This window comes from Diadema antillarum, unplaced genomic scaffold (genome assembly GCF_040938485.1).
Source record: "Diadema antillarum isolate AM-2024a unplaced genomic scaffold, OU_Dant_1.0 scf00000054, whole genome shotgun sequence".
Taxonomy (NCBI): Eukaryota; Metazoa; Echinodermata; class Echinoidea; order Diadematoida; family Diadematidae; genus Diadema; species Diadema antillarum.
Window position 1 is genome coordinate 566738 of NW_027270943.1, and position 17235 is coordinate 583972.

The 17235-nt window shown below is 38.1% G+C and overlaps 1 protein-coding gene across 1 annotated transcript; it reads right to left on the reverse strand.

Moving 5' to 3' along the window:
* Window positions 1-1409: 1409 nt before the first annotated feature.
* On the reverse strand, window positions 1410-14777 carry LOC139715741 (uracil-DNA glycosylase-like). Its single transcript, XM_071627292.1, has 8 exons — window positions 14661-14777; window positions 13137-13358; window positions 12714-12809; window positions 8244-8298; window positions 7024-7066; window positions 6529-6617; window positions 4439-4617; window positions 1410-3438 (listed from the first exon to the last, which is right to left on the reverse strand). Exons 1-8 carry the CDS (start codon window positions 14739-14741, stop codon window positions 3286-3288), a joined length of 918 nt encoding a protein of 305 aa, XP_071483393.1. The 5' UTR covers window positions 14742-14777; the 3' UTR covers window positions 1410-3285.
* Window positions 14778-17235: the final 2458 nt, after the last annotated feature.

Consider the following 17235-nt stretch of genomic DNA (forward strand, 5'->3'; position numbering starts at 1 on the left):
GGAAATAGCAACATTTTTAGCATTTGACCTTGACCTTTTGACCTTTGACCTCTTGTCAATGTCACTAAAATTTACTCAACTAATTGTCCCATCATACATCATCCTTGGACCAAGTTTGGTGAAAGCTGCTTCATCCAGTTTTGAGTTATCACGTAAACAGATAAATTTTAGGATTTGACCTTGATCTTTGACCTTTGACCTCTGTCCGATTTCACTGAAAAACTAATCAAGTAATTGTCCCATCATACATCATCCTCCAACAAAGTTTGGTGAAATTTGCTCCATACAGTCTTGAGTTATCGCGTAAACGGATAAATTTCATGATATGACCTTGACCTTTGACCTTTGACCTTTTGCCGATTTCACCTAAAATCTAATCAAATCATTGCCCCATCATACTTCATACTTGGACCAAGTTTGGTAAAATTCCAGTAAATATTACTCAAGTTATCGCGTAAACGAAAGCGGACGGACGTACGGACGGACGGACAACCCGAAAACATAATGCCTCCGGCACCACTACGTGGCGGAGGCATAATAAAAATATACCAGACTTAACATGAATGGAAGATCATGTTATGTACAGAAATATTTAACATCACGTACCCTTGTTTCGTAAGATACAAATGTGACATGCACTTGCATGAAAACCTACCGCCCTGTCCAATGATGACATATCAAGTGTACAACACATAGACACCAGTGTGATTCATGTGACATAAGTCAGCTTCCTGCTAACCTGACCAGTCGCCGTGCGAACGACTTCTGTACAGCAACAGGGCTGTGTATAATTAGGTCCCTTCAATAAAAACTAGGGAGACAAAATAATCAAGCAAACAAAATGAAATACATGTACCACCAGCCGAAGCATCAGATGCCAAAAATTCTTGAATACTGTGTTGCAGTGTGTCTTGCAGTGTATACACATATTTCTACTGCTTGAGAAAGTATTTACATATACATTGTATAGGTACTGTAATACAATTTGCTATGTGCATGCAAGTAATGGACCATAATGTATCAACGAAGCATGGAAGACAACTTTTGCTCCTGATACATAGTGATAGTCACTCCATAGGTAACTAGGGACTTTTTCCCATACACGTGTGGGAAAATGCAGACAATGCTGTACTAGTGGAAGTCACATTATGTCAAATATCTGCTAGGGTTGAAATAAATTCTGGAGTCAAAATACGAACTGTGTTTGGAAGTCAAATCATTTAATGCAGATACTGTGTAGGTCAAAGCTTTCTTTTATCTTGATACATTCAACTCATGCAGACTTTCTAGTGCTCTAGACTTACCAGTAAAAAACCCAACGACATTGGCAGACAAAGACTTAGCTATGGGTTTGATAACAACAAAGAATAAAAGAAATGCAATGTGCATTGAAATTGAACATGCTGTATTTTGTAGGAGTTTATTATATTCAAAGATAAACACTGCCTGGACAGGCATATTTACTCTGACTCAACAGAAGTTTGAAGTACTGTAGTTACAAGTCACAGTCAAAGGCTTGCTAGCTCAAAATGTACAGTACTTATACTTTCACATGCTGTACTGCCAGTCATTATGTTAGCTCTCTTTCCCACTAGGTTGGTGCAGAGACTTAAAAGTGCAATTTTTATGTGATGCTTTACTTACAAGCATAATTTGTACAAAGTTTTGGTTACTTCTTGAAAATGAAAGCGCTTCATGGCCCCTCTGTACATTTACACTTCTACTGCATTCTTTTTGAGCTGGTAAAAACAAGTGAGCACTGTTTGAAACATATACATAACATACAATTGATCATACACATATACAACATTCACTCTTACTGTTGGTAATTTTAGATTTACCAGCAGTAAGAGCATTTCTTCCTACTATATCTCATCCCAATACATGCTTGCATCAACATCTTTGAAAACTTAATGGGATAAACAGACAGGATTTACAAACACAGTATTTACACAAGGGAAGACATGGGGACGGGGACAGATGTGAACTTGGTTTTTGCACTTGACCGATGATGGCATCTATATAAACAACAGGAAAACTTTCTAACGGTGTTCTTAACATTATCAAATTCTTCAACACAAAGAAAACTTAATGCAGTAAACAGTTACTGTTGTTACAAGTATACATGGTTCGTTGTTAACACATTTCAGGAATGAGTTTCTAAGAATACTGTAGCTGGTTTTCATCTCTGGCAACCTGCTCCCAATGTCTTGCTCTTTTTCTGCACCCACTTTTTTCACAGCAAGGAGATGATTACCTGCCTAATGGAATGACTGCTACATCTTGCGGTGTCCTTTATTCAACAAAGCAAAGACAAAGCACACAATGAACAGACTGCAAAAAAGCCTATCGTAGCTTTATGGGCTGGAAGCCAGTGATGTACTTCATGTATCTTAACTTAAGTTTCTTGTATATCTTAACAAATGATGTTAATTTCCTACCTAGAATGTGATATGTTTACTTGGGCAAGGATTATTGGCAGAATAATCAGTATATATACCATACACATTGTATGAGATTGTGTAAGATTAATGGAAGTGCACTTAAATTGCTGTTATGGAGTATTTTGCCTCCATTGCTTTAGCATTCAAATTGGAAAATTTCAGAATGCTTTCTCTAAAGAAAACTAATGACTTCAAAGCTGCTCTGATTGTGGAGACTGCAACTTGTACATATTGTACTTAAATATATCTCAAAATGAGCACACTTTCCAGTTTTGCTTTGTATTTCTGCCATACTATGAATCTAAAATGTAATACCCATACATCCACATGACACTCTCTTTATCATATTGACAGTATGAAACTACACTGTAGTAACATCAATAATCTACTGCAGGTAACATTTTACTTTGGCACTTTATTTCTGGAGACTGACATCTGAGTGATATCAGTCTAATACAGCTGTAAGGCACTGAGGTTAAAACATGACAAACAGACAAATTTTCTCCCGAATGAGGCCTGAATGAAAAGACGCCATCTGAATGACATACGTATATGTGGTGTAGCATCTTGGGATATCTTCTCTCCATCTCTCTCTCTCTCTCTCTCTCTCTCTCTCTCTCTCTCTCTCTCTCTCACTCTCTATTTCTCTCTGTAAATAAGGTTTGATGGAGTCTTGTTGCCCAGTCTGAGCTAGTACTGTAAAGAAACAAAACTGGAGGAAGTTATGATTGTAAGGATATCATGCTAAGTCTGTTGTTATCTTCTTCACTTTTGGGTCATGTTAAGGAGAGAGTTTCATGTTGGTTGCTGAGACAGGACTTGACTGGACCTGGTCTTAAGTTCAGTCTTTGTCACTGAGTCTTGTCCAGTCGATGGGCTTCTTCCCAGATTTCTTCAGGAGTTCGTTGGTCTTAGAGAAGTGCTGACAGTCGAAGAAGCCTCTATGAGCCGACAGAGGGGAGGGGTGGACTGCTTTCAGAACGTGGTGCTTTTTCTGTGGAACAAAACACAAGATGATCCCTGACTAGGCCAGTACATTGTATATGAAAAACCATTAGTGTCCATGATGGCCACTCTTCACACGTACAAACAGGTATGGAGACAAACACACACACACACACACACACACACACACATACATTCACACATGAATGCACATAGACACACCCTCATATTCAGAAACCTTTGAAAGTCAAGTCAGTAAGACTGTACACTGCATATCACCAACCTGAGACACAATAGCCCGTATTCACAAAGGTGGTTTGAATTTAGTCCATGGTTTATGCATATTTCTTCAGCATAAGGCGCATGAGAGATTACATACATCTACTGATGTTCAATTATAACTGCGCATTGATACTCACATCCATAACTAATGTACAATGTATGCCTATTTCATGCTATATTAGTCCATTAAGTTTAAATAATAGTTTCGACTTCAAACACATGATATGTGAATATAGGCTAGTGAATTTCCAGCCTATGTACACTCAATGAATCCACAACATCAAACCATAATTTCACTGTCATTGCATGAAAAATGAAATAGAAAACAGCAGTCTTCATAAAAATTATGGACATAGTGACAGATGGACACCGAGTATATCACTTACATGACAACATGGCCACAAGTTTTCATGCTTGTTTGTTTGTCTGGAAGATTTTTTTCGAACCTGGAGTTTGCATTGTCTGTGTTTGTTCAAGTGGATTTCCCTCAGCATGCATAATATTTACTCCCCATGTAATTTTAAAAAAAAAGAAAATCTTTTCATAAGTTTGTTTTATATGCTGGAAAGACAGAAGCTGATACGAATAGAGAAGATACATTAGATGACTATAGATATCCTACAAGTAAGTAAGTAAAAATTCAATTTTAGAGAGTCCCCCTTCTCTTGAAGGAGAAAGTTTGTGTTGCTGTTTTAGTAGATGAGTACCTGGTGTGGAAATGACATCAACTACCTGGTAAGCTTGTGGGCCATTCCTACATAACTTACCGAGTTGATGAAACTGCACTTCTTCTGTGCATATGAGCCCCACAGCAGGAAGACTACCCCAGAGAGGTGTGCATTGAGCCAAGAAATGACTGCTGTTGTGAACGTCTCCCAACCACGATCCTTGTGCGAGTTCGCATTACTGGCACGAACAGTCAAGACTGCATTGAGCAAAAGAACTCCTACAGAAGAAGACAATAAGATGGAGAAAAACTCTCATTTATCTCTTTCACTCTTCACTGGGTGTGAATGAGAAGGGCGTTAATTTGCCACTAAACCCATAGGCCCGAATTCACGAAGGTGGTACAAATGAAACCATGGTTTAAACCATGGACAAAAACCATGGAGCGCCTACTGTCGCATGGAATATTTCGTTACGAAATCAGTCATTTCGTCGATGAAATGACTATTTTGTATCGAAATGACAACGTTTTGTAACTGAATGAAAATTTTGTCCACGAAATGATAATTTTCATTAACGAAACGGTCATTTTGTCTAAGAAATGACCAATTTCGTAACGAAATAATCCGTGCGACACTTGGCGCTCCATGGTTTTTGTCCATGGTTTAAACCATGGTTTCATTTGTATCACCTTTGTGAATTCGGGCCATAGTGTTCGAGACAACTAAACGCCCTTCTCATTCTCAACTGACATCTTGTTCTTTGTGTGTCATGTAAACGAGTCCACAGTCACAATTTGTTTCACAGCTGGCAAAAATAATCTGCAGGCTACTGCAAGTACAACAGCAATGTCTGAAATCCTACAAACTTGAGGCAAGATTTATTCTGATCATTCTTTTTGGATTGCAGCAATGCTAAACATAGCCATGTGAAGGCAAAAATACATTCGTGGATTACTTCATAATTCCCTTATAGCAGTTAGAAAGAAATGTATCAAAAGTTCCATGTGTAAAATAGCACATGCCACTGATCTCTCAGCTAGAATTCAAAATCATAAAATAGCAAATGATTAGCAACAGTGGCAGAGTATCCAGCACTCTTGAATGTGAGGGGAAGCTTACAGAAAGTGGTTGTATACCTCCACGAACTTTCAAATATTACAGGCAACTCCCATTATAATGAAGTCTTCAGGACCAGCAGTTTTCTTTCATTATACAGTACTGTATCACAATTTTATAGTAGCCAAACAATAAAGTATATAAAGGTATATAGATAATAATGTTGTGACTTGAATTTTTACTTCCTTGTAATGAAAGTCTCATCTAAACAATTTATCATAATGGGTGTGCACTGTATAATGTTTGCGCATTGATACACAAACATCTGTTTTAAATGCTCTGCCACTACAGTGCACTCCCATTATAACGAAATGCTCGGGACTGGCGGTTTTCTTTCATTATAACGAAATTTCGTTATAACTGAACAAATACAATATATAACGAAAACAAGGAAGCCACGCATATATGATATTCTGTTTGTTGAATACTTGTCATACACTGGAAAGCTATGTGAACAATAAAACAAATAGTTAATCAATTTCAGATTATTGTATTACAATAACGCAAGTTCCCCTCGGAAACTGTGCGTGACACACCAAGCGAACACACAGTGATGTGACACGTTCGCCCATGCAGAGACGCTGTAAATGCCTTGTTCCACTACGTATTTTCGAAAGCGATCCGCATTTCGTTATAACGGAGCACATTTCTTTTGTTTTTCTTTGTCAGTGGTGCTCGGAAAAGACTTCGTTATAACGAAAATTTCGCTATAACCGTGTTTGTTATAAGCGAATTTTGTACCATAGACTTTAATGGCGATAATTTTGGGACCAGAAGTTTTACTTCGTTTTAACGAAATTTCGTTATAACCGTGTTCGTTGTAACGGGAGTGCACTGTAATAAATTGTTACCTACTAGATTCAATGAATAACTATACTGCTGCACTCTCCCTACTGCTAGAAATATATGACATGTGTGCCAGAAAGCTGTGCACTCTATTTCAAAATGGTTACCAGTATATACATGGTGTGGGGGAAAAAAAAAAGAGTTCCTCTTGCTGTTTCCATTCAGACTGTGTTTGATACAGTTCACTTCAAACAATGCATGTACAGTGTATGGTACTGGTACCATACCTTGTTTAGCCCAGCCTGTGAGGTTGCCATGTCCTGGGTGCTTAAAGCCTGGTATGTCCTTCTCTAGGCACTTGAACATGTTCTCCAGACTGCAGAGATACCAAGGAAAACAAAGCACAGTCACATTCTATGGCACACAAAGCACTTTGATATCATTTGATTTCAACATTCTTCTCATACACTAGCAGACGTAAATCATACCAAGTGCAGATACCTTTATAGACCAAAGGATGCTAACAGGTCCATAAGGGGTAGTGGGGCAGCCATAATTTATCACTTATGGTACATCAAAGTGGCAACGCAGGGAAGTTGCATCAGGCTACACTAATGTCATCATAACTCTCAGGAAAGTATGAAGCCACTTTTGGCTCTTATTTCCTCTCACTTGATTGATGTTTTTTACCATTTGTGTTTGATACTTTTTACAACAAATGTTTGCAGGACACAACTTCAAATAAACAGAGAGAGAAATCGAAAATCACTTGTTGATGGTACCTTGGGGGAGGCCTGATTCCTGTGCGCACACTGAAGCATAGTCCTGCAGAGTCAAAACAAAGAGGGCACACTGTAAGTTATCTGGATTTACATTTTTTTAAATCCTTTTTTTTTTTGGGGGGGGGGGGGGATGAGATTACTTTGATGTCATCAAATCATAGGTGAATTAATAATTCATGATAAAATCTAGAAACACTGTCACTATGGCATCTTCGGGGGGCATTTCATAAAGCATTTTGTCTAACAAGCTCTAAGCCAATTGGGTGCAAGGATTTCAGTAACTTATAACAGTTTGTCAGAAAAAAATATCAAACAAAATGCTTCATGAAATTCCCCCCAATAGCAACTGCTGATATCTTCACGCATGAGTGATGGACATTACTGTATCTGAAATATGTATAGTTGATATCAATATAGTGTCTTACTTCAAAGGACAAAAATTAGCACATTTTTTGTTGTAGGTCCATGGTCAGACAAATGGTACATCACATCTAAACTGTATATACCCCCCCCCCAAAAAAAAAAAAACAAAAAAAAAAACAGTTACCTGTACATTATACCCACATTGAACAAACTGACATGTAACAAACAGGTACATCCCACTTGCTTCTATGAGTGGCAAGTACTTTAAACGACAAGTCACTCACACAACAATCAGAGACAAAGATTAGTCACTCCATGCATGATAGACAGTAGTCTACTGCATGCTACTGAAACAAACCAGGTAGTGTTACCTCTCAGCCTAGTGTGTATGTGATGAGTTTGTGATTTGTCCTATTTGCTTGTGTGAACATAATGTGCACAAGATATGTACCTGGTGGTGAATTCTCAGTGTGTGTGTATCACGAAATTAAGTCACACCTTTTTTTTGTCACTTTGTATGGCCTGAACACAGCAAGTAAAGTAAACTGTTGACTGTTTTGGCATTTAAAATCTCACAGTGGTGGGAAATTGGTTTGTATTTCTAATATGCTCCCAATATCAATCAAGGTGTGTGCAGAAATAAACAAGCTTGCAAACCAATCTGTACCCAATGAAATTCCTCTCCCAATAGTGAAATGCATCTCTGCTTGAGAGTGGAACTCTGGTGAGTGTAATATTCTCACATCCTTTCCCTGTATCTTCTCATAAAAAGTGTTTAATTGCTGTGTGTAGAGAATTTAAAAAAAAGGAATGAGACTAGCTAACTAATGAAACAAAGGAAAGCAAATAAATCTTACCATGGGCCTGACCGGGTCCATGATATGGATCTTGACCAAGAATCACAACTTTCACCTGGTTGCATGAAAGACAAAGTATTGAGTAGACGTCAAATTCACAAACATATAATACTGGCAATGTCTGGCATATATGACAAACTTTGATATTTTTCCACTCTGTACATATTTATGTTGATTTTTGGTCACCTTTGATTAAAGGCTGAAGTTATTAAAAAGCACAATGAAAGCTTCATTGCTATTAACAAAAACATTCTAAAATCTTAAAATTACAAATCTTTACATGAAACAGCAATTAACAATAATTGTTTTCTAAAAACATGTCAAACTTTTATACTATAACTCACTCAATTTTTATCAAAGTGTACAAGCTATTTACTGTTAAACTTAACATAACTCTTTATAACAAAGTCATCTTGAAAATAAAGTGGAGTTTTCCTTGACCATGTAAACTGAAAAATAACATGAGTCCGAGATAGTTTCAGCCATTTATCCTAATTTAAATTGTGAGGTAACATACTGCAATATTTCTCAAGTTTGTGCATTGATACATAACAGGAGATTCCACAGGACAATATTATACACTGTCCTACCCATCTACACTGTATGAATTATACATTACCCAGGGCTGCACACTGGCGCCGGTCCGACGGTCAAAGACCGGTAAAAGTCACTGTCGGACCGGTAACTTTTCAGGAAATCCACAAGTTACCGGTCCGACATGACCAGTAAAAAAAAAAAAAAAAAAAAAAAAAACATTGGTGGGGTCAGTAGAAAGGAAAAGAGCAGCCCCGATCAGGGAGAAACAGAATGCAAGATATCGCACTGTTCAACAAGTTTTACGCAAGTTTTCGTTTATGTCTACCGGTGCAATTTGTACAGTAAACATAGTTTTTAGCACTAGCAGTGGACCAGTTAATACATTCGCGCTCGCTTGCGCATTTGGCGCTGCTCACGCACTGCCATGCAATGCAATACATGCAAAGCACACGATGCAAAGCATGTAACTGCTTCTCGTTTGCTTGCGATCGGCGGTCATGCCAGACAAGAAGCATTGAAAGAAGCGCACGCATTTGTAGGTCATTTTACTCATGATTTTTTAACGCAAGATCGATCCGATCCCGGCTTCGCAGCAGCGTGGCAGTTATGTTAGAACTAATTTACTTGTGTCGATTTTTAGAAAAAGTAAAAACACATTCGATATTCAGCGATACAGTAAATGGATCTGATTGCGTTTATTTTCATTTTGCACGGTCATTTCACAAATTAATATTTTCATTCGCTCAGAATGTTCTCATAACGAAGATAGGCGCAAAAAGGATCACGAAATTGGCCCTTCCGTGTACTTTTTAAGAACGCATGCACAAAATGTGAAGAGATAATACTAGGGAGGAAAAAAAAATCATGAAATCATGGCAGTCCCGCTTACATATTTCAAGTAGAAATCGTCCCAAAAAGGATCATGAATTCGACCGGCCGCGTCGTATCTTCCAAAAGATTATGTACGAAATGCGAAGAGATTATAGAGGAGAAAAAGAAAAAAATAAAGGACACATTTTGGTGAGTGCATCATAAACGATTACAGCCGAATAACAATTCATGAAATCAACGCAATCCCGTTGAAATTTGAGGAAATAATAGGCGCAAAAAAGGATCTTGAATTCAGTCCTGCATGCCGTCTTGGTTATCAAAAACGCATACACAAATGCGTCGAGATTATCGGGAGAAAAATAAAAAAGACATTTTTACCCTTCTGGTGCGTGTATTACAAAAGATTACATCCGAAGTAATTCATGAAATCGCCACAATCCCGCTGATATTTGAGGTAGAAATAGGCGCAAAAAGGATCGTGGATTCGGCCGTGTCGTATACTTGTAGATAAGAACGCATGTACGAAATGGGAAAAGATTAGTGGGAGAAAAATAAAGGACACATTTTCACCCCTTTTGGCGCTTGCATCATATAAATTACAGCCGAATAGTAATTCATGAAAATTTCGCAATCCCGTTGGAATTTGAGTAAACAATAATAGGCGCAAAAAGAATGTCGAAATCGGCCCTGCATGCAATGTATAATTTTGAAAACGCCAAATACGAAGAAATTACCGGGAGAAAAATAAAGAACGCATTTTCAACCCTTCTGGTGAATGTATCACAAAAGATTACTGCCGAAAGAATTAATGACATATCGCAATCCCGCTGATAGGCGCTAAAAGGACCGTGAATTCGGCCGTGACGTACAGGCATGTACGCAGTGCGAAGTGATTATTGGGTGAAAAATGCAGCACACATTTTCAACCCCTTTTGGCCCGTGCATCATAAAGATTATAGAGCCGAGTGATAATTCATAAAATCATCTCAATCCCGTTGAAGTTTGAGGAAACGATAGGCGCAAAAGAATCATGATTTTTGGCCGTGTCGTGTATCTTTTAAGAACGCATTTACAAAATGCGAAGAGTTTATCGGGGAAAAATAAAGGACACATTTTCAACCCCTTTTGGCGCGTGTATCATAAAAGATTGCATCCGAAGTCATACATGAACTCATCGCAATCTCGCTGATATTTGAGGTAGAAATAGGCGCAAAAAGGATCGTGAATTCGGCCATGTCGTATACCTTTCAAGAACGCATGTACGGAATGCGAAGAGATTATGGGGAGAAAAATAAAGAAGGCATTTTCAACCATTCTAGCTGGTGCGTGCATCACAAAAGATTACATCTGAAGTAATTTATGAAATTGCCACAATTCGTCTGATATTTAATGAAGAAATAGGCGATAAAAGGATCGTGAATTCGGCCGTGTCGTATACGCATGTACGAAATGCGAAGAGATTATTGGGAGAAAAATACAGGACACATTTTCAACCCCTTTGAACCCCGTGAATTCGGCCGTGTCGTAGAACGCATGTACGGAATGCGAAGAGATTATGGGGAGAAAAATAAAGAGCGCATTTTCAACCATTCTTGTCGGTGCGTGCATCACAAAAAGTTACATCCGAAGTAATACGTGAAATCGCCACAATTCCGCTGATATTTGAGGTAGAAATAGGCGCAAAAAGTATCATGAATTCGGCTGTGTGGAACATCTGTAAGAACGCACTTACGAAATTCGAAGAGTTTATTGGGAAAAAATAAAGGACACATTTTCAACCCCTTTTGGCGCGTGCATCATAAAAGATTACAGCCAAAGTAATTTATGAAATCGTCACAATCCCGCTGATATTTGAGGTAGAAATAGGCGAAAAAAGTATCATGAATTCGGCCATGTGGTGCATCTTTTTAAGAACGCACTTACGAAATTCGAAGAGTTTGTCGGGAAAAAATAAAGGACACATTTTCAACCTCTTTTGGTGCTTGCATCAGAAAATATTACAGCCGAAGTAATTTATGAAATCGTCACAATCCCGCTAATATTTGAGGTGGAAATGGGCGCAAAAAGGATCGCGAATTCGGCCCTGCATGTCGTGTTCCTTTCAAGAACGCATGCACAAATGCGAATAGATTATCGGGAGAAAAATAAAGAACCCCTTGTAGCGCGTGCATCAGAAAATATCACAGCTAAAATAATTCATTAAATCGTCGCAATCCAACTGACCACCAAGAGCAGGTTACGCAGCAAGTTCGTGCGCCGATGTTTAGAAAAAGTCACAAACGCATTTGATACAATCTGATTTTGTTCATTATCATTTTACACTGTAATTCACAAACAAACATTATATTTTTTCCTATCTTTTTTAAATTTTTTTGTGCAATAAATAATGCAAGTTTAAAAAAAAATATTAATCTGTAAAATGTACATGGGTGGGGGGGGGGTACGTCCATACAAAAACAAGAAAATACGTTTGCAAGTCATTTAATGTTTTTTTAGGTTGTTGTTGTTGTTGACCGGTGAATTTTCTGTTCGGACCGGCAAAAAATGGTAAAACGGAGCATTTACCGGTCCGACAGAGACAGGTTGGACCGGCAGAAAAAATGGGTTAGTGTGCAGCCCTGCATTACCCCTTTATAAATCTGACAGAACATTTACAAGTAAAAAAAAAAAATAATAATAAATAAAATACTGAAATACAATAATAACATATAACTTAAAGTGGGATCATTACTGAAATAATATTCTACTGAAATTCTTGTCATCCACTGGAAAACAGAAAGGTGTACAGTGCACTCCCGTTATAACAAACATGGTTGTAACGAAATTCCAGATACAACGAAGTAAGAGTTCTGGCCGGAAAATTATCCACTCTATGTATATCTATTGTTTCTTTGTTCGGTTATAACAAAATTTAGATTAAAAACAAAAAACAAAAACAAAAAAACTGCTGGTCCCGAGGACTTCGTTATAATGGGAGTCCACTGTATTATCACACACCAGCAATCCCTAGACAGCCCACCAGTGGATGCTTGCTGATTGATATCATATCCTTCATTTGATTCACAGATTTTGATTTTCATGAAACACCCAAGACACACTTACATCCTTGATGGGACACATTTGTGTCCATGTGAAGACCTGGTGAGCTGGAGGGTAGATTGTGTGACCCCTTCGCTCAGATGCAACAAATTCTTGTAGCTAAAAGCATAGAAGAAAAGGGGGAAAAAAGGACAAAGACATGTAGAAATAAAGAATCAGAACAATGATACATTGTAATACCACACCTCCTCAAGAACCTTTAAATAGCTTTCAGATTTTTTATGTTTTGAAATCTGCCATTCCATAGCTTTGAGTCACTGAGAGCAAAATCTGGTCTAGCCACATTGAGAAAATATGGGAGAACTTGTCACAGGTAGTGAATTACAGTGTATAAACTTATCTTTGATCACTTTTACTGAAATCAACTTTGACTTGAAATTAAAAAAATATGAAAAATATGATTATTGGATGTAGTTCATGTCTTACCTTGATGAAATAAGGTTTGGAGAACTCAGCAGAGAGTGCCTTAGCCCATGAATGACTGAATCCTTCTGGAGCATTCTTTATGGAAGGCAGATTTTCCTTAGTCTTCAGTTTTTTCATCGCTTCCTCCCGCTTTTTCAGCATTCTTTCCTTCTGCTCAGGACTTAGGTTGCAACTGCTGGGACTGGTGTTGCTGTCATCTTTGATCTTCTTGGGAGATGGTGTCTGTATTTCAAAGTTATACATTTTGTTCACTTAGTGTGTGTATACATTATATGGTATGCCAGTATATGTGTGTATACTCAGCATAGGTATATACGTAATATACATACACATCATGTTATAGGAGCCACCATAATACATGTATTTAAATATTGAATATATATATATATATATATATATATATACATATAAGTAACATCTTTAAAGTCTATAAAAAAGAGGGTAGTTGATGAAAATCAAACAATTATCTACAACTGAAAGCCATAACACAGATGAAAGGAAGGCAAAGGGAGTTGCCTGATAACTTTTCTGCTATTCTGGATGGTGGAGGTCAGGCTTCTACATGTGATTTAGTAAAATTGCAGTACAACTAAACTACTACAATGTATTTTGATTCCCTGTGTGCTACTGAAGGTTCAAGCTCCTTATGGCTTTAGCTTTATATATTTTCCAAGGCTCCTGATGTGACATCGATATCCATAACATGTTGACTTCTGCTAATGTGAATGTATTTAGGAATACAAATGCTGCAATTGTTCGATTCAAATAATTACCACAATAACTGTACAGGTATTTCTACTTATTTTTTTTTTTCTACATCCACCATGATTCTTACACAATCAAGTAATTTCCTTGTCTTTCATGTCAGCAATGCATGGTTTAGTTGGCAGAATTGGAAACTCACAAATACATGTAAGCATCATGATGATTGATGCCTTGTATGTTATGCACAAACTCCCAGTACTCTACTAGGAACAGAAGCTTGAAGTTAGGTCTATCTACTATGCGCAACTAGTATCAAACCTGAGCCGAGCCTCATCATACCGTAATCAGTGGAGAGAATGGTCATGTATGCAGTACGTAGGTCGCGTCGGTAGAGACGTCTATGATGCGGTATGCTAGTATTATTGCTAAACGTTTATTAATGTTTAAAATAGATCTACTGTCTACTGACCCGAGCCGAGTATCACCAGATTACTGGCATAAATTTACTGCTTTGTAAAAAATGTTCCGGAATTGACAGCAGGGCAAAGGGCAATCATGGGTTTTTAAGGGGGTAAATTATCATTATACTGCATGAAACACGTCTTGCTATTGTGAGAGTTTAGACAGTTCTAATAACGCCCAGCACTCGGAATCGGTTTCGCTTTCGTGATTTGCACGACAGATCGACTTGCACAGAATACAAACATAATATATAATGTATGGGACTAAATACAGCAATGACAAGCTCTGACGAGCTGGTCTGTCTAATTCATAAGGTTAATCAAATACTGAGGTATTTCTTAGAGAAATAACCCATACCTTCACGTTACAAACGTTCGAAAGTGGCCTCTTCGCCTGCACTGGGCTGAAAAAGGCTGATATCTTCGCTTGTCCAAGCATGATGATGTTCGTGATGCTTTTGTCCCAGGTCGTACCTTTGCCGCGGAACTCAAAAGCGCGCGCCTTGATGACACCACAGCGCATGCGTAATTCCATGCCACAATCATGTGCACAGCACATAACATAGGGGCCTGGGAACATGACAAACAGTTCGATGTGTCGCTGTTATTTTGCTGCCCGAGCTTCCCGAATAGACACAGAAATACTGTAAAGCGTTTCATATCATTACCTGGGGGAAAAAATATCTGAAATTGGTGCCGTCATTACATGGTACCTGTAGGTCCTACGGACTTCTGATTTCATTCACCAGGAAGAATCTGAGGGTGGAATCTTTAGAAATTGAAATTCATGATTGTTGTGATTTTTTCCCCGATTTTTCCCCCAAAGGCTTTTCTTTTTATATATTTTTTACTTGACGAGCCAAGTGTGTGTGTGTGTGTGTGTGGGGGGGGGGGGGGGGGGGGGGGGGCTGCAGCCCGCCAGCCCCCGGTTCCACGGCACCTGATCAGGCACACTGCGATAAACTGACACTTAAATCTTGAATTATTATAGGGCCTACCAGGTACCAATAAAATGTGAGTACAAGGACCTACCAGAGAATGATTCCGGCATAAAGTTGCTCCTATAAACTCCTCTACTCCGGGTGTTCAATACCGCTCGATGATCATGTAAGGGGGGGGGGGGGGGGGTGGAGGGAGGGAGGAGGAAGGAAATACACACGCAAACACACACACACACACACACACACACACACACACAACAAGCAATTTGATCACATCTTGTTACAATATTGTACTTTGTCCTCCTTTCTTCATCTCCCCTTTTCTCGATCTTGTTTCCTCTTATCACTTGTTTCCATATTGTTCTCACTGTCTTCTAAAAAACAATTCAAAACCATAGTCGACTTGACTTCATGACATATTAACGACTGATCACTCTAACTATATAAGAGCATCCTTCCGGAAAAAAAAGGTGATTTACAAGCTATTTAAACCCTACATATAATTCTACAACATTTCATTTGGATGTCCTGAACGGTTCTGTCGTGAAAATCGATTATGGACGCAAGAGCGACACGAAAGTATCGCTCCGGCGGCATCACTTTGTGGCGGAGGCATGAAAATTTGATGGCGTCAAAGTTACAACAATGTTCAGAATTATACATCGATCATTCTGGGCACCTGCAACGAACAGCCCCGCACTATGGGCACAAGGATTGAAGAGATTGTTTATACGATGCTTTCTCTATATTTTCCTACATAGGATTATAAAATAAATTGCTAATTATTATAACTGTTTACTTGCTCCTCCTTTTTCTTCATGATCTTGCTCTCCTTCAACTTGTTATTAAATTGTATTCTTAAAATGCAATTAAAAAACACGTTCGAGATGACTTTGAGATTAATGAAAATAATGTATAATTAGTACAGAAGAGCAGAATGTTAAAATTGTCTTGTTTTTACCGTGATGCTGGTCAGTTTATTGAAAGCGTCATACACTATTCCATCGGTCTGTGCATGAAAATACACTGTATACACATTTTTTGTAGGTAATTTAGCAGGTACTCTCTTAAAAAAAAAAAAAAAAAAAATCAAGTGAAAATGTTCACTCTTGAAGGAGTGAATAAAAGAGAAGAGTGAATTTCGAGTGAAATCGGAGTGAATTTTGAGTGTAAATGTTCATTTTTATTCCATTCATTTTAGAGTGACCTCGGGGATCACTCCAAAATTTTTCAATGATCCCTGAGTTCACTCCAAAATGAGTGAAAATGAAGATTTTCACTCAGAATTCACTCCAATTTCACTCGAAATTCACCTTGTTTTTGTTATTCACTCCTTCACGAGTATTTTCACTCGATCTTTTTAGAGAGTATACAATACTAAGTTTAAGCGGTATATTTTATCCTTCATATCCAAAGCGTTTAATGAAATTAGTAATACACTTCCAGATTGTGAGAGTTATACATCGCATATTATAGACGGCTCATGCACTTTACCGCAACTGAAAACAATGAGCATGTCATAATCAAAATCTGAAAATGTTGATATGATTTGGTGCCACAAACTATAGCAACAAAGAACAGGTCGGGATACTCGTGTCGTTTCGGGAAACTAAGGACAATAGTTTATTTCCACTCGACAGATCGAACAAGTTAGTGTCTCATTTCAAAGACGTTCAATCTCCTTAATAGTAACATATTTCAGGTTAAACCTCTTTAATTAAGTTATGTTTATGTGCCTAGCAAACTGTTCCAACATTGAGAATTTTGCATGATGTAGGGCCTATATTATAACGCAAAATCATATTGTCGCGGTGACTGGGGTATATGTAAGCAATACCTGCTGTTCTTACTCGTTGAAACTCTCGAAGTGAAAACGACAGGATAGCAGTGCACGAGTCAGAAGAGTTGATAAAGTACGAATTGATAGAGGGCAAGGCATGCATACATGTACTTCATTCCCTCTCGCTGCCTCTCAGTGAGCCTCTCATGTCA

Excerpts from the sequence above, each read along its gene's own strand:
- LOC139715741 (XM_071627292.1), bottom strand. The coding sequence starts at position 14,741 with ATGCTTGGACAAGCGAAGATATCAGCCTTTTTCAGCCCAGTGCAGGCG. Across the intron at positions 13,359-14,660 it reads CGAACGTTTGTAACGTGAAG|ACACCATCTCCCAAGAAGAT; the intron begins GTATGGGTTATT and ends TTTGAAATACAG. Across the intron at positions 12,810-13,136 it reads CCAAACCTTATTTCATCAAG|CTACAAGAATTTGTTGCATC; the intron begins GTAAGACATGAA and ends CTATGCTTTTAG.